We start from the raw sequence: 27,499 nt of genomic DNA, 5'->3' as shown, positions 1-27,499 counted from the left end.
GCAGAATTTATCACCTCTTCTTTATTTTCCTGGACATGGATTTTCTAAAGTCAGCTGTTGCTTCAGCTATTGCCAAGGGTAGCTCGTTTCCGTACAGTTTCGGCGACCGAGTTGATGATAACGAGTCCATCTGGACACTTCACAACGGGACAAAACGGGTATGGGGTTCGGAACTTCCACGCCAACCTGACTTTCTGGAGCTAATCTTATCATCTTTTTGATAATTTAGGAAGATAGCTCTTCGTGCAGTATATTTACCTTTGATATTGCAGCAAACAAATCCCGCCTGCCCCTCGCGAAAAATGCAATTCGCAAACACCGTACCCTCAGGCACCCCGGCGTGATTAAAGTGTTGGAAACGATAGAGGTGGGGATACTCTTGCTTGTTTCGCGTGATATTGCTGTGTCGTTCTTCCATTTTCACCACAGAAACAAGAAAAGTTAACGGGAAGCCGTAGACAGACGCGAATATTTATATCGTGACCGAAAGGATCAATCCCCTTTCCTGGCCGGTAAAAAGGAGGAGTCTGAGCGAGGAGACCGCAAAATGGGGTTTATTTGCAATTGCTGTGAGGCTCATACGTAATGAAGTTACTCATTTACTCAAAGCTTTTTTTAGTTAATTCTGGGACGTTTTGCAGTCAACGCTTAAGTTCATCAATGAAGATGCTTCGTCGGTTCATGGAGCGGTCCGAGTCTCCTCTATATACACAAGTGAAAGTGGGGAATGGAAACTTGGTGGATTTGATATACTTAGCTCTATGAAGGAGGACGATGCTGTAATATACGTTCGTTTCCCTCTCTCCGCCTAACTCGTGAAAATTGGTGGTTAACATTGCAGCAGACATATGGTAGTCTTTTACCAGATTCCTCACGTTACGCACCACCGGAGATCGCAAAAGGCGGCTGGGAAATTATCAAACGCAACCCATTACCTGCGACGGACTCTTACAATTTCGGGAGCCTTATTTTCGAAGTTTTTAACGGCAGCTATAGAGGAAACGAGCAGGCAGGCCAGACTTCGAATGTCCCGCCGAGCATGCATCAAAGTTACAAGAGACTTATGAATCCCAATCCAAAATTAAGGCTGAGTGTGTCCAATTTCCTGGAACAAGGAAAGCGCAGTGGTGGCTTCTTTGAAACCCCGCTGATAAGGCTCACACAGGATATTGAAAGTCTAGGATTGAAAAGCGAAGAGGAGAGGGATCAATTTATTAAGTACTTCTATATCTATTTTTAAGAGCCTCTGTGACCATTCGTCTAATCCCGCTATTTTAGTGAACTCGATGAGCTATCAGATGATTTTCCCGAAGATTTCTTTAAGATGAAAGTTTTGCCCGAGCTGCTGAACTCAGTCGTGTTTGGTGGTGGGGGTCCGAAAGTTTTAGCTTCCATATTGAAGATCGGCACGAAGCTCTCAGAGGAAGAGTATTCGAGTAAACTTACACCGGTTATTGTACGATTATTCGGCAACCCTGACCGTGCTATACGTGTCTGCTTGCTCGATAATCTCCCTCTGATGATCGACCGTCTCCCACAGAAGATTGTTAACGACAAGATATTTCCCCAAATGGTATGTTTTATACCATGGGAACGATTTGATAGTCTTTGCTTTTTATATATTAACAGATGCTTTCAGGTGACTGGTTTTACCGATGTCGCTCCGGTTGTAAGAGAGGAGACTGTAAAAGCAGTGCTCACTGTCATCGGGAAACTCTCTGACCGCACCATTAACGGCGAACTGTTGCGATACCTCGCCAAAACTGCCAACGATGAGCAACCTGGAATCCGAACAAACACGACCATATGTCTCGGTAGAATTGCAAGGAACCTGGGACAAAGTGTCAGTTCCTTCTTTTATTTTGGTTGACTACAATTTGATTGCTAATACCGAAACTGCTTATAAAGTCAAGAGCCAAAGTCCTCACAGCCGCATTTAGTCGGTCCCTGAGGGATCCATTCGTCCATGCCCGAAACGCAGGCTTGCTTGCTCTAGGTGCAACTCTAGACCTATTTACTGAGGAGGACTGTGCAACGAAATTGCTGCCAGCAATATGCCCTTCTTTATTAGACAAGGAAAAGTTAGTATTGCCATTCCAAGCACTAGGGTAGAAACTAATTTTCACTAACTAATGAAAAGGCTCGTTCGTGATCAGGCGAACAAAACGCTTGATTTATATCTGCAACGAATTCGCAAATTCAGCGCATCGCTACCTGATACAGCGTTGCCAGCCCAGAATCACTCTGATGCCCCTGCCGCAGGTGCTGCCCGAATGGGGACGCAAAATGACACATCCTGGGCAGGATGGGCAATTTCATCATTTACAAATAAAATAACTAGTGCGAAAGGTGAAATTGAACCAACATCCAATGGCAATCAGCCCATTGCTGTACCTACACTCCGATCTTCCTCAGTGCCGCGTCCAGCGATCTCGTCACCATCTGTCCAACTCGACAAATCAAAAGAAATCTTGCGACCCGGTGCACAACATATTCCCCGAGCCCCATCAGCACCTCCACCCCTAGGAGGTAAACTGGAACCTGAACCCAAAGAAGACGACGAAGAAGAAGACGCGTTTGACGCATGGGGAGCTATGGATGATGAGGCCAATGAAGATGATGGAGCGGACGATCCTTTTGATGCTAAAAGATCACATTCCCCTAGTGGTCTAGCAACTTCTCCGCACACTGCATTTGATGACGGTGGAGAACCCGATTTTGCCGGTTGGTTAGCCGCCCAATCCAAAGCAAAATCTAAAAACCCCTTACCTAAAGGACTTTCGAAGTCGACCGCGACAAAGGCTGCCAGTGCCACGCGGCTAACAAGCACATCGAAACCAAACACCTCGAGCAGCAAGAACTTGTCCGTCAAGGGCGGAACATCCCAACCAGCTAAAACGATCGATACAAAACCGAAAGACGATGCGAGTGGGGATGATTGGGGAGATGCTTGGGATTGATCTTTTCCATGTGCTCTCTTTTCTTTTTCAGTTGGAAGGTGTACTTCCGTGCTCAAAACGGCGTCTGCCTACAGATTTTCTCCAGCTATGTAGTTCACTCTCGCCCATAGTTATTATAGATAAGACTATTCCAACCGTTAGCATTAGCGTCTCTGTTGACTGGGCGTAAATCGCGTTGGAGCGGACAGCCTGTGTGAAATAGCGAATTGTTGAAGATGTTTACAAACGCAAGGGATATGTAACCATCCCTTTACCACGCAAATAGATTGCAACTCCAGGATGCTTGTCATCTGTAGATTCAGACAGATGGAGTGCTCGAACTGCTGAACCTGTACTATGAAATGGTTTGAGCAGGCACAATCAGGATATACCATGGATGCAAGGTTCCATCCCTTGAACTATCGAGTTTTCCGATGGCAAACTGCCACAGTTGACTATTTTATTCTCTGGGTTTTATATGCCCTGACCTTCAAAGAAGCCAAAATAGAAAAAGCAAAAGAAAAAAAAAAAAAGGTGGAAGGCACCTAATAAGGTGGTTAATTGCATCATCCGTGAATCGAACACGGGCCTCATCGAACTTCTAACTTTAACTCTAAAGTCATGGCAACGATGAATTCTACCACTAGACCAATGATGCTAGCTTGTTAGGGAGAACACGCCATTCCCCAACTGACAAAGGACCCTAGCGAACCTCTGCCACAATGCAGGGTCAGTGCCAAGAGAACTCCTCCATGCTTATATAAAAGAAACTAGTCCAGATTTGACCATAACTTAATTCTACAACCCAAAACTTTAAACATATACTTCCGCCTCGTCAACCCACATCTACGAGTCACTATCCGTTGATGAACCATTTATCCAAGGCAGGATGGCCGAGGGGTCCAAGGCGCTAGATTGGGGTTCTGGTCTTGAGAAATCCCCCTCATGTCACCATATTTTTTGATGGACAGCGAAATATATGCACGAGGAACAAACATATTTGACATGCTTTTTACCCCGCAAGGCAACAACTGTCTCTTTTGGGCTGGCATCGCCTCATTACTCACCTCGCTATGTGAGGGACAACCCCAGTCGCATACTGTCAGATGAAACAGATATTTCATACGAAAATTATCGTTCTTAATCTCGCATATATTAACCTTTTTAGCTTATACTACATTCTTTTCCTTAGTTATAAATACTTGACATGTACGATTCAACATCTTCATTTTTCTATACAGGCCGTGGCCCCTTACCTACCACTCGACCGATCGAGAAGAATTGCAAACCTCTCAAGTGTTAGTGCACGCTTAGACTTTGAAGGCCAGAGTATCTACGGAGGAACCATGGCAGCGATTGAAGCCATGACGAGAACGTGGACGCATGAACTTGGCGATTGTGCCTCTCAGAGGTCCATGCCATCAGCCCGGGTGCGGTCATCCGGGGTATGTACTAGGAGGCAGGAGATGACTTTTGGATGACCATGCGAAGTTGGCAGGACAATACGCCCGACATCAAGCTTGCGGTGTACGATTGATTTACGGGGACGGGTGTGGAGAAGCTGAGTAAGGAGATTCAGACGCTCGTCTGGGAGAAGATGGGTGGGAGAAGGACGGCTTTTACGGATGACATTGCTGGCATCGTGGGCATGTTGTGTACGAAGTATGGTCAGCGGTGTGTTGTTGGGAGTGTAGTATGCGCTAATGGAGGTTTGAGGATGAGTATATGACGCTCTTGAAAAAAGATATCTTTGCAGTAATGGTTTACAGTCTGAGTCGAAATAGAGCTGGTGCGTATGGTTTTACTCCTAGTTCTGGAATAAGTATAAATCTCGAATAGCCTCAGTTGTGCTCCCTTCCTCGATACCTTATTTACTTGGTAGGGGAGTGAAATTGGAAAGGAAGGTACAAGTATTTATATATTAATTATTCCATTTGGGTCGGCTTGAGGGTTTTGCCACCCTTTGAGCCAGAAGCCGGAATGCTCGACGGGTTATCACCCAGTTTATAGGTAGATTGACATACTATGTATCCCGTTGATTGCATTCAATATATTGATCTTGCAACTTACAACTTCCTCGATTTTCGATGTTTTACGGTTGCTGAGCGCCTCGAGGTGAAGTCGCTAGAACAGCAATGAGTTCCGCAGCCCAGAACGTGGATTTGATATAGCTCGAAGGCACTCTCGAAGGCAGCAAGATAACCTCTGGCAAGACAACAGCAATAATGATGAGGCGGAGTAATCCACAACCATTGGAAGAGTGTAGCTTTCTACAAAGGGGGGCCCGAGTACAAAAGACCCATGTTCATTTTCCACGCAACTCTTTCATACTTCCATCGCGCTGAGGACGGAGTGACAATTCAGCAACTGCAAAACCAGCCTTGGAAAAGCTTGACTTCTTGGCTCCTCTCGCCGTCTGGGCACCAAGGCTTCATCACCATTGGGCCAAGATCGACGGTCGATGCGGTGCATCCGGGAGAAATGTCGCTGCCTAGTTTTCAACGAAGGCTGTGGCGGACGGCGCTAATGCGGCAACCGGGGCCGGCTCGAGATATATAGTGGAAACGCCTGTCGCTGGGACTCTCCTGTTCCTTTGACCCTTCCTCATCGCATCTCACCGCACAGTGGACTCCTCTCCTACTATAGTCAAGTCACATATAAGTTCGTCAAATTCCGTCTGCGTGCGGCTTGAAGGAAGGCATTTTATAGAACATGACCTTGATTCCCAGCACCCCGGATGATGCCCCGCCGCCATACACCCCCATTGACCCACTCACCCCAGCTTCAAGCAACGAGTCTCCCATCACTGTGGGCGCTGGTGCAGAGCAGCCGCCTGTTGACAATGATGCTCGAATACCGCCTTACAACAACCTTGCTTCTATTCCCAACTTCATCTCTGGCGCCCCGTACTTTAGAGTGCGACCGGTTTCTCACGCAGAACCCCAGGAGTTTCTCCAGCACACCTTAACTATCTACCCCCGAAGCCAGCCGAAAGACTATCATCGTTTCCCCAAATGTCTGCGGCCACGTGGTGTCGAAATTATGCAGCATGACTGGGACACATTTCTAAATTACTTATTCCCACCGCATTTGGCCCCAGCGGCTAGCCAGTCCCATCTACCTCGTAAGCTCCGTGCTGAAATTCAGCGTGACCGCAAGGACTGTGCCCAGGAAGGCGACGACGAGCGCCAAGTCAGAATAGAAGCAGTCCTTGCTGAGTGGAACAACTATTTCTTTTTACCCAGGTCAACCGAAATCCTTTATACCTATGTGTCGCCCTCAGGACCCCAGCCTTCAACACATCTCTGTCCAAAATGCTATCCTTCCACCGTGAGATCATTACCTGTACGGAGTGGGCCACAACTCGTCCGTTCTGCAACAACCCCTTCATGTTCTAGAGCGCGCTCAGTTCCCCGCAGGCCAGTGGGGAATAACCCAAGCTGTAATTCAGCACTTGCGCCAGAAGTCAGCACTGTGAATGCTCAGGGATCAACCACAATCCCGCCACCGATAGAGAATCCCAATTCAGCAAGGGTAGGCGGCCGTGAATATGACCACAAATTTGCGCCGGCATATGGAATAGGGAACACCGCCAATGCCATTGTGAATTGGGCGACGCAGCTTGGCGAACGCGCCGAACAATATGGCCAATGGATAAGCGACCAAGCTGTTGCACATGGGAAACTGGTCGAGGAACGAAGCCAGCAGTACGGCCGGATGATCGAAGAGCAGGCCAAAACTAGAGGCAAAGATTTTGAGCAGAAAGCGAAGCATTTGTCAAGTATGGGATGGGGACGCGGACGAGGAAGAGGACCATGGGGAAGAGGAGGGCCTGGAGCACACTGGGCATATTATAAGGGTCCATTTGGGCACATGCACCCTCATGGGCATCGCTTCGGCTGGGGGAACCCATGGGGTGGCAATAACCAAGGAAATCCATTTACTCACACTCCCGCTAACCCATGGAGCGGATGGGAAGGCAACAGAAGAAACAGGAGAGCGGAACATCGTCAACGGAGTGCATCCGTTTCATCAACTTCTTCATCTTCATCTTCATCATCCTCATCCTCGTCTTCGTCATCCTCGTCGTCAGATTCAGAGGCCTCCTTTCTCTCCTCTCTCTCCTCATACTCTCAGAGGCACACCGCAGGCCTTGAAGCCCTTAAGGAGAGGATCCAAATCATTCAGCAAGAACATGAACGGAATCGAGCCCGTGGGCTCATGGGTGGGGAGCGCTCGGATATCGACCACCTCCAGCAGGAACTCTACACACTAAGAACGGCACTTAAGCAGTTCCGCTGCACTAAAAAAGCAAGACACGGCGCTACTGCACGCAACTCCGACAATAATCCAACAGACGGTAACGATACCACTAAGAATATAAATTCCAAGGAGGCGCAACGTGCTCTCAAACAAGACATACAGAGTACGAAGAAAGAATTCCGCAGATTGGTGGCGCATATTAAAGATGAGAAGAGAGAGTTGCGGCGTAATAGGCGGCAGAGAAAAAAGGAGGTCAAGCGCGAGAGGAGGCAGAGGAAGAGGGAGGAGAAGAGGAGGAAAAAGGAGGAGAAGAGGATGAATAAAAACGCACGCAAAGGCGTGGCTTCCGACTAATAGTGAGGTGGAACGGCTTTTCAACCTTTTTTTTAGCTGTTCATGACCTGCTTGTTATCCACTGTAGTCTATATTCTTTTGATATTATTTTTTATTTTTTATTTTTATTATTTTTCTTTTTGGAATCCGAATTTTCTGGTTGCTATTGAACTGATTGTTAACTCCCCAAGGTTCTCCCCTCTCCAACGGGAAATTTGTTTTAAATACGCCAAACTCTCTCTTCTATCTTCTATTACTACCGTTCGGTCTTGTTACGTGCGCATCTTACGAGATGTAAAGGAAACGTCAATTGAGTTGTATGAGATGGGAATGAGGGGAATTGGATTGTTGTGATTGGCCAAAACGGAGACGGAGCCTTCTATTCAGTTTCATTTTCTTCTTTACAAATTGCCACAGTATAATTTCATATCTTCCTAATGAAACTCACAATTGCCTAGATTGGATCTTAACAAGAGATTATGAACTATTGTAGGCATGGCCAGACGCGTAAGGCGAAGTACTTGTGCTTATCCGAGCGCAAGGAGCAGTTTTTTCGGACTCAACTGCAGATTATGTTCAAATAACCTCCGTATATATATAGAGGGAGAGAGAGATACCGAACAAATATTTCGGCGCTTTCCTCCTTATGCTCTGTAGATAATCAATGCCAGTCCTAGTATGCAATCCCATGAGATGACCAGCGCAACCCACCCAGCCCTGCCTCATCAATTAAATAATAGTAGGTCGTCCATCCGCGAAATCAAACCCCTCATCGCACGCTCTCATTCCGCTCCACAAGATCACCCACCCCGAGCGACCTCCCAACCTTAACCCGGAAAACCTTCTCTTTCTCCTTCTCTTCCTTCTCTCCAGGCTGTTTTCCCATCTCGCCAACCGCCTCGCCTTCATCAGCATGTTCATCGCCATGATTACTCTCCACGGCAGCAAATCCAGCCATGGCGCTTTGTTTTTGACCCTCGCTAGTACCGCCGCCACGTTCCTCTTTGATCCATAGCGAGCGCAGATTCATCCTCATGGCATACGCATCTTCGCCGTCAGCGTAGTATTTTGCCTCGATCTTCTCGACCTCGAAGCCTAGTGTGTCGCGGTAGAGGTGGAGGGCGGCGTTGTTCGAGACACGGACGTGCAGGGAAACATATTCAGCGCGGTGTGATTCGGCCATTGCGCGTTCTGCATATCGTTGTAAGTGAAGGTTATGTTAGTTGAATTGAAGCCTTTTGTAGATCTCTCTCTTTTTTTTTTTTTTTAATTGGCATTTTGGTAAAATTGGGTTCCGGAAAACTACTATTAAACGGTGGTACGGGATTGAAAAGCTGAGAGAAAGAGAGAAAAACATACGGCTCATTTTCATCAATCGCTCTGCGATCCCTAATCGTCTGTGCGTTCTCATGACACTCAGACTGGTGATGTGGCCGTGGGCAATGCCATCCGTAGGCTCCTCCTCCATCTTCGCGAGCACGTATCCCACGACTTTCGGATACTCATTTTTCAGGCTGTTATGTTTGGGTCGCACGACAGCGACAAAGCTCAATTGCGGCCATGAGAGGGCATGGTATAGATAATATTTGAGGAAGTAGTTTTCTGGGAGGTTTGTAATGTTGCAGGTCTGGATCGAGGGGAGGAGGGAGACGTAGGAAGGATATGAGGAGAGGGGTACGATGTCAACCATTTTCCCTGTTTCTGAATTCCCCCTTTTCCCTCTCTAAGGCGGCGTTTGGGGCTGGCGGGAGCTGTTTGACCTGTTTTTGTCGAAATGTTGGTGATAATTCGAGGTTCTTCCATTGGAATGTCAGAGGTGCAAACCACGTGAAAAATTAAAATAGAAATTACACTCCTAGCCATAAGAACCCCAACTGGATATACGATATCACGAAAATTCATCCTGGAAAACAAGCGAGTATAATATTTACTATCCCATATTTGTGATATTGCTATTCTATAATAAAAATTTGAAGCCACAACGCCTGTGGTGGTGTATCAAGTTGCAATAGACTTGCTGCTAACAGACCACACTCTATTCGGAAGCTAGGAGAATAGCTTGCCGGGTGATACAGACGTCAATTAGCCACAACATATTCCACTGTAAGTCACATTATTGAGCATTGCTGCGGCTTAGAATACAGACCCGTTCACAGGGCCAATGTCGTAAGAATCCACAAGAGGAAATTTGGCGGCCGGCCCCGTTTATCTGCTCTCAAGTTTCTGAATTCACAATCGGAAGGAAATACAGATTCCATCCTTGCACAACCGATACCAACGTTATGAACACTTCCAAATCCCTCAACCACATTCGCTTCATTCAAGAGAACTGTCTTGGGGACTACAATAGATGGACCAGCAATTTTGACCTCCGTGTTCAAATTGTGACTTACCAAGAATTACCTATCCTTCGCAGCCTCCTCACTCAAACTCGGGGGTCTTTGAATAAAGCAGGGAAACGATCTGTCGGTGGGAGAATATCGTGTCTCCCACATTTGACTAAATTGGTTTAGAATATACGGCACCTCAGCTTGGTCGGCTTTGTAGTTAAGAAAGGCAACTATGCTTTTTCCAGTCAACATAAAATAAGACAAAGTTGGCCAGTCATCTAAAGCCATCGGCATTTCCTGTGGAGGATAGACATAGTCGAACAGACCGGACTTCCCAGCGGAGCAAGGAATTCGATCGGAGGGACGAAGTTACCATTTCCTATAGTTAACTGAAGGATTGTAATTACGTCATACGGGGTTTCTCTGAGCCATTCTGTCACCTCTGTCAAGCAATCGTCTAAAGGCCCAACATCCAGGAGGTCACAGGACGAGTGGCAGAGACGGAAAATGCCGTTAATGATGTGTGTTTGGAATTGGATTGCAGTGAGGAGAAAACTAAATGCTAGCAAAAGTAATCCTAATATTTCAAGATTAACGTACGTAAGTTACGCACCCGAATTCCGTAGTTGGGCAGAGTTGTAGTCTTTGAAGAATTTCTGATAAGGGCCGTTCCATTAGCCGCCAGGGCGCTGATGAACCCTGGCGGCTAACCTGAAGAGTGGAAGAATCCTACGTTCTGCTGGTGTTATTGACGACGAATAGCCTATGTCGAGCACCGTGGTTTCGGTGGGATGACCATTTCCTCGAGACGGAGAAGGGTCGTAGCTTCTTGTGCCTGCGTTAATTGCGACAAAGAACCCTAGCAAAACGGAGGCCCGCAAGCCCAATTCGACAGATCCTGGGTCAGATCCCTGGAAGCTTCTATTCAAGGAAAAGTAGCAAAAGTGTTTTCCTGCTGCATGTTGGGAACAGGTGATAATATACTAAATAAGCAAGCCTAAGGCGAAGCTTGAAGGAATATCTGTTGATACTGGCCTCCTAGGCAGGGGTGACGAACGAAATATGGAGAAACATAGAACAGGTGGCCAGAGAATCTGTTAGCAAGCAGTTGTTGTAGGATCATACAAAGAAAGCAGATGCAAGGATCGCATTCCTGCGGCGCGCAAATGCCAGTTTCTGACAAGTCCACCTGGCGTCTTATCGAAGCATTTTCGGCATGGATCCATCATCCATCATCAGGGGGGAAAAGTGGACTGGCCATGACGTCAAGCCGAGGCTTATTGCCTGATCAGGCAACAAAGCCCTAATTACTCCGTACACAAGGCTAATCCGTCGGATTTTATATAGTGGATAATGTTGGGATTTGGCCCGCTTTACAATCTCATCTCGCTCCTGGACACCCTAAGCCTGTTCAGCCAAGGGTTTCGGATAGATCTGCGATTTCCCATGACCTTTCCGTTGGTTTGATGTCCTCGGTTTGGTTATTCGGCCCTTATCAGTCAGCTGACGATGTTATCAAACGGTCTGAGGGTCTGCTTCAGGGGGAACTTGTATAAACTTAGCAAAAATTCATAGGGATTCCTTGAATTGGCGAGCCATAATATCTTTTGGAGATCCGTTGCCTTTTTCTTTTTAAAAAACCAAAAGTTCTTCCCCCCTCTTTTCACTGCTTTTGTTGTGCGAGTGCTGCCTAGGTTGGGTTGCAGGAAGCCATGTATCCCTGCTTTTCTGCGAGTTATTACTACCTATTAGTCAATGGAGAGCAATCAGATACCTATGCATAAAATAGAGTTTATCAGAGTCAGACTCCAAACGTTGAGAGCTTGCCTCTGCGATTTTCGAGTCCAGTAATTTCGAGAGGAAAGTTTGGACTAAGAGAGGATGTCTTGATGTTCAGTCCTAGCATAAACCACGACGGTTAAAACAAATGAATTTTGATTTACAACAAGAAAGGAAGCCGATTGCCTAGCAAAGGGTATGCGCGCGGTCCTCTGGGAATAAAAGTTTAAGTGACCATACACTAATGCTGACAGGGAAGGGAACGGTTTCACGGTATATCATTACTGAAGAAGTCAGGTCTCTTGATAGGATGGTATCTCCCTAACTGGATTAAGCTAGTATTTCTACTCTTCCAAATCTCCCCAATCCAGACTTTGGTGAAGTCAGAAATCATCACACTGAGAAAATGACTTTGCAAGTGCAGTCTGTCCAGCCATCAGTCCACAATCAACTGGGAGACATACCCCAGTAATCGCGGCTGCTAACTCCTTGTTGCTAAGAAACGAAACTGCATTCGCAACATCCACAGGGTCAACGGTCCTCTTCAACGGGTACCATTGCATAACCTCCTCGAAAACATGGGGGTTGGCGGCGACTCGATCCTGCCACACATTCGTCCTCACTGTTCCTGGAGCGATGGCATTTGCCCTGACACCGAACTTCGCGTACTCAACTGCAATTGAACGGGTGAAGTGAATAAGCCCTGCCTTGGCGGCGCTGTACGCTGGGTTCCCAAAGACAGCAAGGCCGTTGACGGAGGCGATGTTGACGACGCTGCCACTGGTGCGTTTCAGTGAGTCTGCGAAAGCGTGGAAGATGAGGAATGGGGCGTCGACGTTTAGGGCAGTTTCTCGCTTCCATATCTCCGGGGTTGTTCGTTGTAATGAAGGGGAATAGGTTGCACCGGCGTTGTTGACGACGGTGAGCACATCGCCATCCAGGCTGAAGACTTTGCGGGCTAAATCGGCCACCTGGGTAGGGTCCGTGATATCACACACTACACATGTGAACCGCTCATTCTCCTGGTTTTGCTCTCTTGTTTCCATGCTCTTATTCAGTGTGGCAGTGACTTCGTTGGCCTTCGCTTCGTCAATGTCTACCAGAACCACATGATCGTGCGATTCCGCAAGTCTCATGGCAATGGCCCGGCCAATGTCACCAGCTCCGCCCGTTATGACTGCGATTGAAAAAGCCATCTGCTCTTCTAAAACTTGGCTGGATTAGACCAGGATCTGGGATGTTTCAATAAACGATTTGTCTAGAAAGAGACTTATCTTGTCTCCTCGGCTAAGGCTAGATGCTCTTTATGCTTTATCAAGTTAAATACCTGAATGGGCCGATATCGTAGGCGCAATCCTTAATTGAATTCTAACACGAGGAGGGGAACTCCGCTTGCTTACTAAGGAAACAAGTGGGGGAAAATAGGGTTTAGGTGCGCGCGAATTCGGGTAATAACGATCATGACTTCAAAAAACATGTTGGGCTCCAGTCAAGCATATATTGGGATCCTGGGAGGGATTGATTTTAAGTTACAGGAAGTAAAGGATCTGGGGTATCTTATGCATAATAAAAGAATAGAAATACAAAAGAAAATCAAAGGTCCAACAACTCATTATGAATATTGAGCTGATGGAAAAGAAGAGAAACATTCGGCTTTTAATTTTCATTTAGCATGGAATTGATGTGCCTCGCTCTAGTTCTTCTTCTAAAGCTCGAGCCAATTCATCAATATTATCATTAGAGTCGTGTGGCCGTCCCTCCATCATAGCTTCTGAGCTTGTAGCGGAGGCTGATGTGGCAGAGTCGCCTTGTGTAGTGACGGATGGAGCTCCGCTGGTGGAGTATGTCGATTTTTGTGGTAATTCTCCTTGTAGAGACGGAATTGCTGGCAGCAAACGTCTTTGTGGCCGGTTATTTTTACCGAGCCATTGATATTCTTTGCGACACATGGCAGTTCGAAGCTCTTCTGCGGCATGTTTGCTAGAATGTTCCTCCGCAAGGAATGAAACGGAGGATAAGTCCTTGGTATTGTGGTTCGTGGGCTCGTCGTCAGTCAAATCAATAGTAATGGGATGCGAGTGAGGTGTATTCCGGGCTGCTCTCGGCGGATCGGTTGGTAAGTTAATGGACGAGTCTACAGTAACAAGTTCCGGCTGTGGTGATGGTACTGGTGTTGGATGCCCAGGAGGAAGATGTGCCGGGTGACGAAGGATCTGGGCGGATTGGACCATGTGCAAATGCTGGACAAGTCCATTGTATGCGATGGCAAGGTTGTTGTATTGGCCACGCCAATCCTCAGCTTGCTTCCTAAACTCTTCGGCTTTCCTTTCTTGGGCCAATAGGGCACGCTTTAGGCGGAATGGCTCTTCTTTCAACATCTGCTCCTTACTCTTCCCAGTTGTAGGGTCGACGGTTTTCCATTCAGCCCACACAGTTCTGTATCTGCTTCGTTCGGATCTAACTTTTTGGAGATTTCGACGGTATTCCTCCAATCGTACTGCCACATCATCGGGCGCAACCTCAATACACCTAGCATGTGTTGCCGGTGCAGAAGGAAAATATCCTAATGGCCCACGGTACTTGGGGTAGGGAGATATATACACCTCGGGCTTTGGGACATGACGAAAAACTTCGCGATGTTGGGTGGCAAGTATATCCTCCTTCCTGAGACGGAAATTTTTGGTGATATAGTTTTCAACAAATTGGATAGACTCTGATACATCCTGTGCTTGGTATGATTCCTCTGGGCGTTGAGGAGTAGTGGTTTCCGAGATATGCTCAATTATTGCAGCAGCGATAGGAGAAGTGCCATCGATCAGAGAATCAGCAGACAACTCTTTTTCAGAACAGGGATTGTCCAAACTATTTAAAGAAGGATGTCTTCTATCAGTATTGTGAGTATCGTGCGAATCCCGGGAGAAAGACGTCAAAGAGGAGCAGATTGATGAGCGGGAAGCGTTAATCGTAGTTTCTAGAGGGTGCCCAACACGCTGCGAATTTTCAGAATCACAACCTGACGTACATGCGTCAGGATCCTCCCCAGGCCCGGCTTCGGCTATTTGATTATTTGATGGTATGGAAGAATATGGCATACAAGAAAGTGAAAAGTCACCTGAATCATGAGTGGCTCCATCGTTGGTGGGTCTAATGGTCGTTAAGGAATCGAAGTTGAATTCATCGGGGAATTGCAAGGAAGACCAGAGATCGGGGATCTCAGGAAGGTCTGGTGGCTGGAAACCGGGAGGCAAAACGGAATCGTTTGCGGGTTGGTTGTGATGATCAGACGTACTTGATAGGCTAAGTTGCGGGGAGGTTTGCCCAACATGCTGTTTCTTCGAAGGATGTGTATAGTTTTCGAAGGCAGAATGAACCGACCTTATGTCATCATCATAAAAATGCCTTTTCCGACAATCCGACTCATGATGAAACCCTGCTGGACTATCAGGTACGGGATTTATATCTCCCACAGACCCTGAAGCAGTTTGAGCTTCATGTCTTTCGGCTCCTTGGTTCGATCCAGATTCCAGAGTGTTGATCACCGCGCCTGGTGTATTCTGCTCATTACTATAGGAGGCAAGAAGTTCTTCCGGTGGTAGGATATCCATAAGATGGCTTTCCCATGACAACTCGAATGTTTCATCGTCATCAAACAAACTGTCGCGACTTTGTTGTCGACATTGGGTTCGTAGGGGGCTCGATGGTGAACCGGTAGGCGGGTGGACTGCCTGAGGTATTGATGTTTCCTCAGAGCAAATTTGGCGGTTCTGCTGTTGCTGCGATCCGGGGAGATGTGTAAGCCCCAGAGCTTGATTCATAACAGGCTGACAAGAACGAGGGTCTTGACTATTCTTTGGAGTAGAATGAGATGAGCTGTGTAAAGAAGCATAAATACCTTCTAGGGCCCAACTATTACTATCCATCGTCATGTTAAATGACGAGCAAGTCAACGTTTCATAAGCAGAAGTAGCTTCAAAAGATCAACCGCGATCAGAGCTCCCGATCTGAAATTCTTTACACTGCCCAAGAGCCTGGGGCAGCCGAAGATATCTTTATTTCAGCAATGATTGCGGATTGTTACCCACCACTGCAGCAAAGATGTAAACTTGGAGGCACGTATTATAACATGCATGGATGCCCTTGACAGCCATAGGACTGGCACCGCGAAGTTGGAGTTGGTGATGAAGTTCATCTTGGATACATGGAGACAATAAATTTTAGGATCTAACTGTATTAGGAAAGGTGTTCATCGCAAAAACACCTCTCACGTGGCTTAAGTAGTCTGCGCGGCCACGGCGTCCGCCGATTCGAAGCTACCTAGTTGAACCTCATCGGATGAGCCAAATGCGAATTCCCCCAAAAGCGGTTGCAATTCGATTTGATTAATTAGGCATTATTTCCAATATTGGAAATATTCTCTGCAATCTCAATATGAGCGTTATTCTCTGTACTGGTAAGTCACCGCTTCTCAGTTTTCCAGAGCTACGACTAACCCCCTTTTCTCAGCCGGTTATGACCATACAATTAGGTAAATTTCAATCTTCCCCCCTTCGCCCCCCGCAACAGATTAGACCCACAGAGATTAATTTATGTTTGTCACAGGTTCTGGGAAGCCCTTTCTGGCATTTGCTCGCGAACAATCCAGCACTCAGATTCCCAGGTAAACCGCTTATGTATCACTCCAGACAAGCGATATGTCGCGGCAGCAGGGCGCGACAACGTGAAGCTATACGATATCAAATCCACAAATCCAAACCCAGTAATGACATTCGATGGACACACCAACAATGTCACCGGTGTTGCCTTTCATTGTGAGGGCAAGTGGATGGTCACAAGCTCGGAAGATGGCACGGTTAAAGTATGGGACACGCGAATTGGAACTCTGCAGCGGAACTATGTACATCAGGCACCTGTTAACGATGTTGTGATTCATCCGAACCAAGGAGAGCTGATAACATGCGATCGCGCTGGATTCGTCAGAGTCTGGGACTTGGGAGAAAGTAAATGTACGCACCAACTTCAGCCTGAAGAGGATATCGCTATGGCCAGCGTGAGCGTTGCGAGTGATGGATCTCTGCTATGTGCAGGTAATAATAAAGTATGATCCTTGCCAAAATACCTTACGTTTGGAAATCCTTTTTCATATCCATTCTATACTAATCACGGATTGAACATTAGGGAAATGTTTATCTCTGGCGTATGATTCAGGATCGCGATCTAACCAAAATCGTGCCATTTATCACTTTCCAGGCGCATAAGGACTACCTAACTCGAGTGCTACTTTCTCCTGATGTCAAGCATCTCGCCACGTGCTCAGCAGATCATACTGCTAAAGTGTGGTCGCTGTATCCAACGCATGGTCCGTCCAGGGATACGGAGGAAACGAAACAGGGAGCCGACGACGAAACGGCCAACGAGAAAACGCAACCTAAGAGCGCCTCAGCGATAGCAACAGATCCGACACCCACCACAAACGGACACAATGGCGTATTGAACAGTGATGGTACGCTCCGCTCACACATACACTTGATTCCCGTTGATAGTTATATACATACTTATACTGAAATAAACCACCCGCTCATTTACTTTATAGATATATTTCTAGATCCCTCAAAGGCTAGCAAGCCCCTTACAGACACCAACGGGTCCACAAATATATTCCCAACTCCGTCCGATGCGCCCATAGACCCTAACACCAACGCTCCGTACCTTGAGGCTACGTTAGCCAGTCACCAACGTTGGGTGTGGGATTGCGCTTTCTCGGCAGATTCGGCGTATCTCGTCACAGTTTCCAGCGATCACTATGCGCGCCTTTGGGAGCTGTCGTCGGGCCAGATCATTCGTCAGTATAGTGGACACCACCGCGGTGCGGTCTGTGTTGCGTTGAACGATTATTCGGAGCCTCGATAGTAATACATATGGGAACTTCGGTTGGTCATGTCATGTTGAACGAATAGCCCTCTTTGAGAGAAGAAGTGGATTTATATTTGATTTCGGAGCGGTTACGCAAGCTAACACCCTGTTTCTTTTCTTTTCTTTTCTTTTCTTTTCTTTTTCTTTTTCTTTTTTTGTTTGATTGTATTGATATTGTACCCATTTGTTATCTTCTCATCTATGAAAATTATGCATAGGTATTTCATATGTCAGCGAGGAGTTTGGGTGATTGTTTAACTGCAGTTTGCATTTGCATTCAATTGTCTTTTCTATTTCATTTGCATTCTGGCGGCGAAGTACGGAAGCAAGTCTAAGAGCTAGGAGGATGGCTTTACACAACGCTGTTTCTCTCTGGTTCAGATATATGTATATATCTCACGTTTAGGTGGCCAATCTGACGATATGCGTTCCGCAGTATGGATCTTTAACCGTTTCTCGTCCGTATTCATATCCATTCAGTGCCAATATAAGGGAGCCTAGCACAAATGAAATCTGAATATTTGAGCACGTAACCCCTGATTCAAGATATATATTTACTGGAATTGTGTCCTTGTCATCATCCATCCGGCTGACATGTAACAAAAATCAGCATTCCATCAGTGACACGAGAAGCAGCATCAATAGAAAGGATGAATCTAAAAATAATAGTAAGATACTTGGGTAAGAAAACCTCGCAAAAGATACGTAGAATATAAATAGCAGGGAAGAATGACGGTATAACAATACTATATCTCTCAGGGCCGATGGCCTATAGGTTACAGAAGGTAAAAAATATGGTAGAAGGGATGGGAGAAAAACGAGGTCTGATACAGGACAGAGATACATCATACAATCCAGTCAGTTCGCGCCAAACCACACGATATTCAAGACCAAGTCTAGTCCCTTATCCTCCGCGTTTGGGTATTTGAACGTCCACATTCCATCACGGCTAACGTCCCAGTATGCCCCGGAGGCGGAATGCATTCCTCGTTTACCAACTTTCTCGCGCGACTCTGGGGTATCTGGCGCTGTTACTCCTTGTTGTATGATTGTGCAGTTTACGTTGAAGCGGTATGGCGGGGGTTGGGGGTTGTCGGTTTCGGCATCATCGTCTGGCTGATCAGGTGTTGTGGCTTCAATGAGTGATTGGAGAACTGTGTTCTGTAGCGATTTGTGGACTTAAGTTAACGATTGGAACGTTGTGGGATACGGTATCATGAGTGTTTTGAGGTAGCGGGAGGTTGGGTCTGAAAAGGTGGTCCCCGCGATTTGCTCACGGTTGCCATTGATGGTTTTTGAGGTGTGAGAGGGCATTGGGGGTTGTTAATCTATTCAACCGTGTTAACAATAGAGAGATGAACGCACAATTATATGAGAGCTCCATTGGCCGACTTGTTCATGGTCGTAGCTCTGAACATCCTCCAACGCCGCGTCACATGCCTAAACGAACGTGAATGGATTGTTAGCGAGAGATACTTATAAAGCCAGTCATTCGAATGGGCACATACATCAGTCGCAATTTCTGTTAGGTCCGCAATTGGGATAGGCTATGTGTGTTAAGAAAGGACGTCAGTCAGTAACCACGGCGAATTGGTGTGGTTATTGAAGTGGAGTGTGCAGCGTCTAGGAACGTACAAGGTTGGCCCCACCTGCTTCACCACCCATGATCAGTCGAGAATATGAGTATGATTATTAAAAAGGTTAGTTGAATGTAAATGAGGAATACGGCGCAGGTTACAGAATATAAGCCGGGCGGAGGTTTTTTATAATATGTCGAGAGGTGCTGATTCTACATGGATGCTGACCAATCTCAGGCGCGCATAAGCTGCGGAGTCAAAAGTTTCCTAATCAGGGGAAGAAGCGCGTATGCGGTATCCGGCTTAGGAACACGATTGGCTGGGATTAGCGCGGAGGGAAAACCACTATCAGCCTTGGGCGCTTGAGGCTGCCATGTCCTCTCAGCAACGATAACCAGAGAGTTCAAGTGAGCTAAATGCGTCGGGACATAGTTGACATAGTTCACACCATGTAAAGTAGCTGCGTAAGAATGGCCAGTGCACTGGTTTACAATGTAAAAGCAATGACGGAGTGCTAAGGTCCTCTAGCTATGATGCAATGTGTCAAGCCAAGCAGCGATCCACCAACCACACCAAACTTCGCCGCCACGTGATGGTCACTTCGGCTTGTAGCAACTGCGATAGTTATCTCACAAGACGGCGCGGGAGTCATTTGGGGTCCGCAGTTTGAAAGGCATTCTTCGGAGCGTATTATCCTTTCCATTTTCCTTTTTGGTGAACCTTCCTATCTCCTGTGATTGCTATACACTATCCAATTTATCCCACAGTTCGACTCTCAATTCCGCTGCTGGCAGAGAACTTGAGAACAAAACTCTGGACCTCCTTTCGCCGTAGCAACAGTTCTCAAATACCCATTTATTTTCCGTATATACTTTCTCTTGGAAAATGTCAAGTCAGCCCCTTCTCCAATCTGGCCCAGGTACGTTCCGCCCAGACTCCCTTTCCAATTGCGTTTGCAGGGTATTGTTTTTTCCTTTATGTGGGCGGAGACTTGCACAGCCATACATAATACATATATATAACGCACAGCATGTGCAATTATTATCACTCCCAAGTCTCCGACTTCTAACTCGGCTCTCTCCCCATTAGGCAAGCGCATCGCCCTCCCCACCCGTGTCGAACCGAAAGTCTTCTTCGCGAACGAGCGAACATTCCTCTCATGGCTCAACTTCACCGTCATCCTTGGCGGCCTCGCTCTGGGTCTTCTCAACTTCGGTGATCGCGTAGGCCAAATAAGCGCCGCCTTGTTTACCTTCGTGGCCATGGCTGCCATGATATATGCGCTGGTGACGTTCCATTGGCGGGCAAAGAGTATACGGCAGAGAGGTCAAGGCGGGTTCGATGATAGGTTTGGACCTAGCATCTTAGCTGTCGCGCTGCTTGCGGCTGTTATTGTCAATTTTGTGCTGAGGATCCATGAGGGAACGAAGGGGAAGGCTTGAGCGGGTTAAGTGTCGGGTTAGTTATTTGGTCGTGGCTTGGTTCCTGGGGATGAGGTACAGCGCATTTAGGTTCTTTTTGGACCCCATTGCTGCTGGGTTGTCTGACACCCAGACGAGTTTGCTATCCAATGTATAGAAAGCAGGCCGTCTCATTTTGTTGCCCTTGTATGTTTGATGTTTGGGGCCCTTGTTGGTGATTTGCATTTCATGTTGTTAATTTTGCCATTGTATAAAACGGGAAACAATGGATTTTGGATACATATTCCCCTGCATAGAGGATGACATATTCGCCTTCCCCCTCCTCCTCTATACAATATGCATAACAAATCTGCAGTCGCTTCTATTTACCTACCGACACACTATGTAAAGTCACGATCTAACATATCCTCTTTAAGCTTGATTGCATTGTGCTTTGGTGCAGGATAGTGCTAGGGATCGATTACTAAAACTCACGCTACGGTATCATCATCATCATCATCATCATCATCATCATCATCATCATCATCATCATCATCATCATTTAGATTTGAACGGCTGAGAAATTGGGTTTTCTCATTACCAAGGATGAGATCCGACTTCTGTCCAGAAAAGGTATTTTCCTTGCGCTAGGTTCTTTTCCATATTTTAAGCCCCTCCATCCGTCAGAGGTCAAATATGAGCTCTTCCGCAGTCGGCCTTTCCTCAAGCAACTAGTGTAGAATCCTCTGAAGAAACTCCAGAAATCCTTTTTTTGTTTTCTCCCTCAAGATCTTCTACAAGCCATTCAGGGGAGATGTCAGAGATGAGCGCATCTCTCCAATTACCTTGAATGTTTTGTCAACATTAGCAGAAAATATGAGATCTGCCACTCCGTGGATTTGAACATGTATCCACATACTGTTTTCGTCCCATCATATAGATGTAAGCGGCGGGTCGAGGATCTCGCTGCTTATCTAGGGGAGGTCCTTAGGACTCTACGAGGATAAAGCTATGTATACTAGTGGCAGCCTGCCCCTATCACCCCCCTTCTGAGGATGGGTAAATGAATCTCTAAATCCCAGGGATGAAGGCATCTTTAATTCCTTCAAAGAGTTGGAAAGTTCATGCACAACACTCTTTAGCTGGAGCTTCATGGAACATACAGCTGGGATAGAATGGAGCAATAAGCTCAGAAAAGCTATGCTCTTAGATATTATATATATCATCAAGGAATATAATTGCTAGATATATTATCACTAGATGTCATCAATATATATCATCATCGATAGGTAGGTAGGGAGGTAGATAGGTAGCTAGTTATATCAGCAATCAATCGGATATCAAGCAGGTTGGTAGATAGATAGATAGACAAACAATTCAGGGGTAAGAATAGGTATCTAAGCCAATTATGAACTAGTGTCAAAATCAAGTCTCCACTGCATAAATAAAAATGGAGAATATCCAGCATTTAAACCAATCAGATCTATAATAGGTATTACTTTTAATGTACTATGTATACAGGCATGTGGTTGTTGAGATATTGAATATTTAATATTCCCTAACATTTGGAGCGAAGGTATACTTTGGTGGGGGTTGGCAATACTTATGGCACAGATGCCCCTGCGGAAAAGTTTTGTCTCACGATAGGAATTTACACTGAAATATTCTTACCAGTATACTGAATCTTATGCCCAGACTGCCTGGGATTTTGGCAGTACTCGGGGCATTGACCTCTATTTCCCCCCCTAAGAGTCCCTATTCTCTTAATTAATTAAGAGATGGAACGGCAATACTTAATGCCGATATCAATATTATTTCAGTTTGAATTCTTAGTGTGAGTCAAAACGTTTCGCTGGAAACATCTGTGTTTCTCACTTGGCATGTTTGTTCTTGTTTGTCGTACAAAAGTCACTACAGAGTAGTTAGGGTAATTCAACTTCTTCTACACCCGTACTCTCACTCCTAAATCCATATTCACCACCCTGTGTTGGGAGTGTTGAGGTTTAGGGATTAGGATTAGGGGCTTAGGGGTTAGTATTAGGTTAGGATTATGGTTAGTTCGGCGGTTAGGCTTGTTAATAATGCCTCATGATGTCCCACTGGGGCAAAAGAGCTCAATCACCACCAACGCCATGGGGTATATAGAGGGGACGAATCACCTAGTTAATCCAATATTATTTTAACTGGGTGTTAGGCTGAAAGCTTTTCGAGCCAAGATTCAAAACCACGTTCAAATGGAGAAAGCGCCGTGAGTCAGCAAGGCTTGAGAGTAATAGCCTTGCCTGGACTCTCGCCGCCACGCACGATTCGGCGTTACATTCCCAGCACGACATCGCAAATGGAGAGAAGATTCACTGTGGCGTGGCATCTGATACCAGTATCGGCCGTACATCGTAAGGTGTTGCGAGGCCGGATATAATACGATACGACCCACTGCTTGGCCCTACGGGCTGCGGAGCCCTGGAGGACGCCATGACTAATACGGGCTAGTGGAATACGAAACCGGTAACATTCTGGGGCAGCCTGGCCCGTATCGCCGGCAACATCACCAAACGCTCGTCCCTGGCCTGAGAGACGTCACCTTTCCTCCTGCACCTCTTCCATCCAGACCTGCGCTGCCAGATAAAATCAACAGCACTTCACCGCTCGACTTACCACCACTGCTACCTCCACTACCACCACCGTCTAGTTTTCTCTTCGCAGCGTCGGTTTCCTACTTAGGGAAGCCATCTGGTTATCCTGACTTGCGCCGCAATCTCCCCAGCAGGTGTTTCAAGTGGCCGCTCCCGTCGCTGCTTGTGCGACTGAGAAATCCTGACCCCGACCCTCTGCGCTCCCAGCTCTACTCTGACCTAACTGCCTGGTGCTGGTAGTCGTTCGCTAAATTCTATTTCCCCTTTGAACGCTATCTTCTCTCTCTTGCCCACCTCCAGCAGCCAGCACGTTCACTTCCTTTCGTCCTGACCCTGGCAACCTTGCGCAACATCCATCCCCTTTAAATTCACTCGAAACAACCCCTGGCTATACACTACAACTACCGTCGCTGTCGCGTAACCGATGCGCCTCGTCTATATCGTTTACTCGTGCGTCACTATTGCAGTAGCATAAGTCGTTTTCTTCCCCGGACCCCGTGAGAGACGAAAAGAGGTTTTGTAATCAATCGTGGCGATCGGTACATTTTCGTATGGCATGTTTCGATTGCTTCCATGGTCTTCTGCCGTTGGGGCCAATAAAGTGACAGCGGAGGAGTTGAAGATGCTAGGCGCGCCCCAGCGGAGATCTCCCATCGTGGAAAATCATGCCATTCACATGTTGAAGAGGAAGCGTGCGGACTCTAGTGAAAGGGTCACTCCTGCGCCAGAACGCTTCCAACACTCCAAGATATATACCCGTCCCTTCGATGCGAATGGCAATGATAGGACAACAATATCTCCACACTCACCCTCGTCAATGGGGAAACTAGAATCCCCAAAGCCATCGCCACAACGTGACCCCCCAACCCACAACTCGCTACAAGCTATGAGACAAACTACGGAGTCTGGAGACAAGCCCCCGTCCACAAACCCAGTGGAGTCGGAATCAACAGCAACTGCAGGAACAGCCCTGAAAATGGATACAGAAACTTTACGCCGCACGCTCGAATCACAGTTGAGCCTGGAAATACTCCTGAAACATGATGAGCTACGATTGATCGACCAGGAAATGGCGAAATGTCAAGTCGCACTGGACCAACTTCGTCGGTGTTCCGAAATTCCGTATCCTGGATCAAATATTTCGGGGCTCTCCCACGATGTCAGCAACGGCACTGGAAACGCAATAATGCCTGCGGCCGTGCATGGTCCACCACCAATATCACCATCGCCGTGGGGTATCACTGATGGGCCCTACAGCAGGCACTATGCTAAGTGGCTACTTCCTGACCCCCGGTTCGATGGAGGTGAGGTTGAGACTCCGATTCCCCTTTCCGCAATTGCAGCAGGCACGCCCACAGACGGACGGATAACACGCGGTTCGTGGTCAGAACAAGGGGTTACTGGGACTTTGCGTTCACAACGCGGCTCTGCTGGCTCCAAATTGCAAGCACTATCTAGCGGGTATCCGCAACCGAAGGATAAAGCCGGACCTATGATAATAAAGCGCAAGAGCGATGGCCAACTTGTCAAATTAGTTTGTCTTGATTGCAGGAGGGAGAATTTCTCCAGCACCCAAGGCTTTATCAACCACTGCCGGATTGCACATAACAGGAATTTCGCAAGCCATGACGCTGCTGCTGCTGCATCCGGAGAGCCGGTAGAGGTCGACGAGAAGGGCATGGTTATTGGGAATAATAACGATGTACCTGCGGGAACCGCGGTTGGATATGTGCATCCTCTGATACGGTCAGCTCTCCTTGTTGGTTCTACTCCGCAACCTGGTGCGCGTCGTGCGGGCCCCCAGAATCAAACAGCAAAGCGGCCCAGTGTCAGCGGAACACCTCGTACTTGCAGCAATCAGCCTGGAAACGGATCTTCGCCGTCGCAAACCGAAAAGACCTCTATTTCAAGCCATCCGCGACCGCAAAAAATTGTCGTTGAATCTCCCAGTTCCTCTTTTCAAGCTTCTCCAAAGACTCCAAATCTATCTTCCCTAATGAAAAGGAGGGGTATGACAGTGGATCTGCTTGACATCGTGAATGACGCCTTGACGAAAACAGAACTAGACATGTTTTCAGAGGATGAGTTAAGCGATGGGGCAGAAACTGAGAATGAACACCCAAACCATGATCGATCTAAACTTAGTGTCCGAGGAAGCAGATTACCCGCGCGAACGATAGTTTCACCATCCAATGTATCGTGGCCCGAGAGCCGAAAACGAGCTGAAAAACCAAGCTGCAAGCCTCAGCCCGCTCCTCTTCCCCTTCCCCCCTCGCCTCGAACCCCTTACGTATCTCCATATGCCCCAGCTTCAGGGTCCTCTCATGCTCACGATGTCGACAACCAAAGAAGTCAAGAAAACAACGTCGATATAATAATGGCTGATTCGATTTCTTCTGATCTCAGTCCTCACACTGCGGAGTCGAACCAGGCACCAAGCCTTGTCAGTGATGACGAGGATTATGAAGCACCGTCAGAATCAGTAACGCCTAGCCCCAGCCCTTCCGTGGCAAGCGATGTGGGTCCTGACAACATCGAGGTTAGGGATGGTGATGAGGGCAGCGGAGGAGGCACGAACGTAGCCACCACAGCAGCGTCAGATACGAAACCAGGACCCGAAATTACCAGCCCTTCCAAACATCACCCTCCCCCAGTTCCTCGAGAAGTTTACAAGCGGGAAGTACCCAGGAAGAAGAAGAGAAGCTCTCAGAATACCGGAAAAGCACCTACCGTTACCGCTCCTACTCCCGCGACCCCGTCCCGTGCCAATGAGAAAGAGCAGAGGCATGTTAGCTTTGTGAGTCCGATTACCACTCCACGAAGAACATCGAAGGATGGCGGTGGAAAGAGAAATCGTCGTGGATAGATTTGATCGTTCGACCGTAATAATTTCTAAATCTCTATGAATGATGTACTATGTGTTTTCCCTTTTTGTTCACTCGTCCACTTTTACTATTAGAGACTATTGTTTTTCTCTCTACTGCAGAGATTTTTTCCGTGCCCGAGACTTAAGACGTTGCTATATACGTTGCTATATATTTTGTACATTTTCACCTACCGACCAACCGAAACTGTGAGTCCTGGCAGGTTTTTGTTTCCTTATGAACGAATTCCCTTCTGCTTCTCCTCTCTCCATTTTCCTTTACTCCTTTTTCTCTTAAACCGTTTTGTAGGCCTGCTTAGCCTTTCGCCCTCACCCTCATGGTTCCTCTCTCCTCTTCTTCTTCCAGCAATTTATTTATTATTATATTTATTACTGTACGGGCGGGAAAGGGAATGGCTGGGCGGGCTTGTTGTCTGGGTCTGGGATATGGTTGTACTCTTCTTGCTTCCTCCTGGGTTCTCCTTTGCTACCTTTTTTATTTCCCACGCTGGTCGGTTTTGGTTGGTCCAGGGTCTTGGGTCTGGGTTCGGCGGGACTGGGTTGATATCAGGGGCCATAAAGGGATTATTGTATTTTGAAACTTATCGACCGTGTGTGATTATCCAATCTGTTTATCTTTTTTCTTGTTCTCCTGTTTTTGATTTTTATTTCTTTTATTCTGTTCACATCTCTCATGTCTTTGACTTTTCTTTCTTTGTTCATATTTCTCTCTCTCTCTCTCTCTCTCTCTCTCTCTCTCTCTCTCTCTTCTTTTAGCCTCCCCGCCCGCAAAATAGGTATTCATTATTTTCTCACTTCCACCACCACACAGTTCAGTGCTTTGGTTTTCCTTAGATCGACCTTACTTCCTCTGGAGGGGGCCTTTACCCATGCCACCTCAACTTCAAAACTTCCACAATGCACATAAACAAGATGTATTTTGTATGTCCATAAAGCTGCAATCCACGGCCCCTTCCAGTTTCCATAACACATCATGCCATATGATGATGATACACAAATCCAAACACTCTCCTCATGCCGCTCCTCGAGTCCTCCGGCGCAGATGGCGCTTGATTTCTATCTATCTAGCCTTAAGAGTTGAAGAGTTGAATGCTTTAGTCCCCTCCCTCCCCCTCCCCCTTTTGCTTGCTTATCTTCTTTCTCTTTTGGGGTTATTTCACATGTAGTTTGATCCAAGTGTTTTCTCCTGCTTTTCCTACTTTCACGCAAATATGTATAATATATACATGGTAGTTATCTCACGATATTAATTGTTTTCATATGGTCTTAGTGAGTTTAACTATAGCTTCTTTTATTCACCCATATATAATTAGATCGAAAATTGTATCTACTTTGGACTGCAAAGATTTGCACCGTCCATACGGAGTGCATTGTTTATTTAGATTCTCTCCGTCGAAAACGATGGCGTGTTTGATTCTAGCCTCTATCTTTCGCTGCTTGGCGCGGCGATT

General features: G+C 46.8%; 12 protein-coding genes and 1 non-coding gene across 13 annotated transcripts; 6 read left to right on the top strand and 7 right to left on the bottom strand.

Annotated features, from left to right (window-relative positions):
- Window positions 1-35: 35 nt before the first annotated feature.
- Window positions 36-3,189, top strand: HCBG_04043 (protein kinase; the record flags this gene model as incomplete). The annotated part of the gene is made up of 9 exons (XM_045431092.1): window positions 36-158; window positions 230-367; window positions 459-569; window positions 642-788; window positions 845-1,218; window positions 1,279-1,573; window positions 1,640-1,843; window positions 1,909-2,081; window positions 2,141-3,189. The coding sequence occupies 9 exons, from the start codon at window positions 36-38 to the stop codon at window positions 2,958-2,960; spliced, it is 2,385 nt and encodes a 794-aa protein (XP_045287645.1).
- Window positions 3,190-3,501: 312 nt separating this feature from the next.
- On the bottom strand, window positions 3,502-3,597 carry HCBG_11027. Its single transcript has one exon. It is a non-coding gene; the product is annotated as a tRNA-Gly (tRNA).
- A 747-nt stretch (window positions 3,598-4,344) lies between these two features.
- On the bottom strand, window positions 4,345-5,411 carry HCBG_04042 (uncharacterized protein; the record flags this gene model as incomplete). Its single annotated transcript, XM_045431091.1, has 3 exons — window positions 4,345-4,672; window positions 5,010-5,209; window positions 5,271-5,411. The coding sequence occupies 3 exons, from the start codon at window positions 5,409-5,411 to the stop codon at window positions 4,345-4,347; spliced, it is 669 nt and encodes a 222-aa protein (XP_045287644.1).
- Window positions 5,412-5,651: 240 nt separating this feature from the next.
- HCBG_04041 (uncharacterized protein) lies at window positions 5,652-7,599 on the top strand (the record flags this gene model as incomplete). Its single annotated transcript, XM_045431090.1, has 1 exon — window positions 5,652-7,599. One exon carries the CDS (start codon window positions 5,652-5,654, stop codon window positions 7,554-7,556), a length of 1,905 nt encoding a protein of 634 aa, XP_045287643.1.
- A 705-nt stretch (window positions 7,600-8,304) lies between these two features.
- Window positions 8,305-9,225, bottom strand: HCBG_04040 (peptide alpha-N-acetyltransferase complex A subunit ARD1; the record flags this gene model as incomplete). The annotated part of the gene is made up of 2 exons (XM_045431089.1): window positions 8,305-8,726; window positions 8,895-9,225. 2 exons carry the CDS (start codon window positions 9,223-9,225, stop codon window positions 8,305-8,307), a joined length of 753 nt encoding a protein of 250 aa, XP_045287642.1.
- A 1,147-nt stretch (window positions 9,226-10,372) lies between these two features.
- Window positions 10,373-11,421, top strand: HCBG_04039 (uncharacterized protein; the record flags this gene model as incomplete). The annotated part of the gene is made up of 3 exons (XM_045431088.1): window positions 10,373-10,386; window positions 10,858-10,961; window positions 11,213-11,421. 3 exons carry the CDS (start codon window positions 10,373-10,375, stop codon window positions 11,419-11,421), a joined length of 327 nt encoding a protein of 108 aa, XP_045287641.1.
- Window positions 11,422-11,974: 553 nt separating this feature from the next.
- On the bottom strand, window positions 11,975-12,840 carry HCBG_04038 (short-chain dehydrogenase; the record flags this gene model as incomplete). Its single annotated transcript, XM_045431087.1, has 2 exons — window positions 11,975-12,016; window positions 12,109-12,840. The coding sequence occupies 2 exons, from the start codon at window positions 12,838-12,840 to the stop codon at window positions 11,975-11,977; spliced, it is 774 nt and encodes a 257-aa protein (XP_045287640.1).
- Window positions 12,841-13,311: 471 nt separating this feature from the next.
- On the bottom strand, window positions 13,312-15,792 carry HCBG_04037 (uncharacterized protein; the record flags this gene model as incomplete). Its single annotated transcript, XM_045431086.1, has 3 exons — window positions 13,312-14,657; window positions 14,934-15,417; window positions 15,727-15,792. 3 exons carry the CDS (start codon window positions 15,790-15,792, stop codon window positions 13,312-13,314), a joined length of 1,896 nt encoding a protein of 631 aa, XP_045287639.1.
- Window positions 15,793-16,072: 280 nt separating this feature from the next.
- HCBG_04036 (WD domain-containing protein) lies at window positions 16,073-17,551 on the top strand (the record flags this gene model as incomplete). Its single annotated transcript, XM_045431085.1, has 5 exons — window positions 16,073-16,094; window positions 16,148-16,169; window positions 16,244-16,739; window positions 16,820-17,144; window positions 17,235-17,551. 5 exons carry the CDS (start codon window positions 16,073-16,075, stop codon window positions 17,549-17,551), a joined length of 1,182 nt encoding a protein of 393 aa, XP_045287638.1.
- Window positions 17,552-18,412: 861 nt separating this feature from the next.
- HCBG_04035 (uncharacterized protein) lies at window positions 18,413-19,219 on the bottom strand (the record flags this gene model as incomplete). Its single annotated transcript, XM_045431084.1, has 4 exons — window positions 18,413-18,715; window positions 18,832-18,882; window positions 18,920-18,994; window positions 19,190-19,219. 4 exons carry the CDS (start codon window positions 19,217-19,219, stop codon window positions 18,413-18,415), a joined length of 459 nt encoding a protein of 152 aa, XP_045287637.1.
- A 797-nt stretch (window positions 19,220-20,016) lies between these two features.
- HCBG_04034 (vacuolar transporter chaperone 1) lies at window positions 20,017-20,573 on the top strand (the record flags this gene model as incomplete). The annotated part of the gene is made up of 2 exons (XM_045431083.1): window positions 20,017-20,050; window positions 20,221-20,573. 2 exons carry the CDS (start codon window positions 20,017-20,019, stop codon window positions 20,571-20,573), a joined length of 387 nt encoding a protein of 128 aa, XP_045287636.1.
- Window positions 20,574-22,844: 2,271 nt separating this feature from the next.
- Window positions 22,845-23,517, bottom strand: HCBG_04033 (uncharacterized protein; the record flags this gene model as incomplete). The annotated part of the gene is made up of 3 exons (XM_045431082.1): window positions 22,845-23,098; window positions 23,187-23,244; window positions 23,497-23,517. The coding sequence occupies 3 exons, from the start codon at window positions 23,515-23,517 to the stop codon at window positions 22,845-22,847; spliced, it is 333 nt and encodes a 110-aa protein (XP_045287635.1).
- Window positions 23,518-23,786: 269 nt separating this feature from the next.
- HCBG_04032 (uncharacterized protein) lies at window positions 23,787-26,669 on the top strand (the record flags this gene model as incomplete). The annotated part of the gene is made up of 1 exon (XM_045431081.1): window positions 23,787-26,669. One exon carries the CDS (start codon window positions 23,787-23,789, stop codon window positions 26,028-26,030), a length of 2,244 nt encoding a protein of 747 aa, XP_045287634.1.
- Between the last annotated feature and the right edge of the window lie 830 nt (window positions 26,670-27,499).

This window comes from Histoplasma capsulatum (genome assembly GCF_000150115.1).
Source record: "Histoplasma capsulatum G186AR genomic scaffold supercont2.5, whole genome shotgun sequence".
Taxonomy (NCBI): domain Eukaryota; kingdom Fungi; phylum Ascomycota; class Eurotiomycetes; order Onygenales; family Ajellomycetaceae; genus Histoplasma; species Histoplasma capsulatum.
The sequence above is the reverse complement of the archived record's forward strand: the minus strand, read 5'-3'. Positions and strand labels throughout refer to the sequence as shown.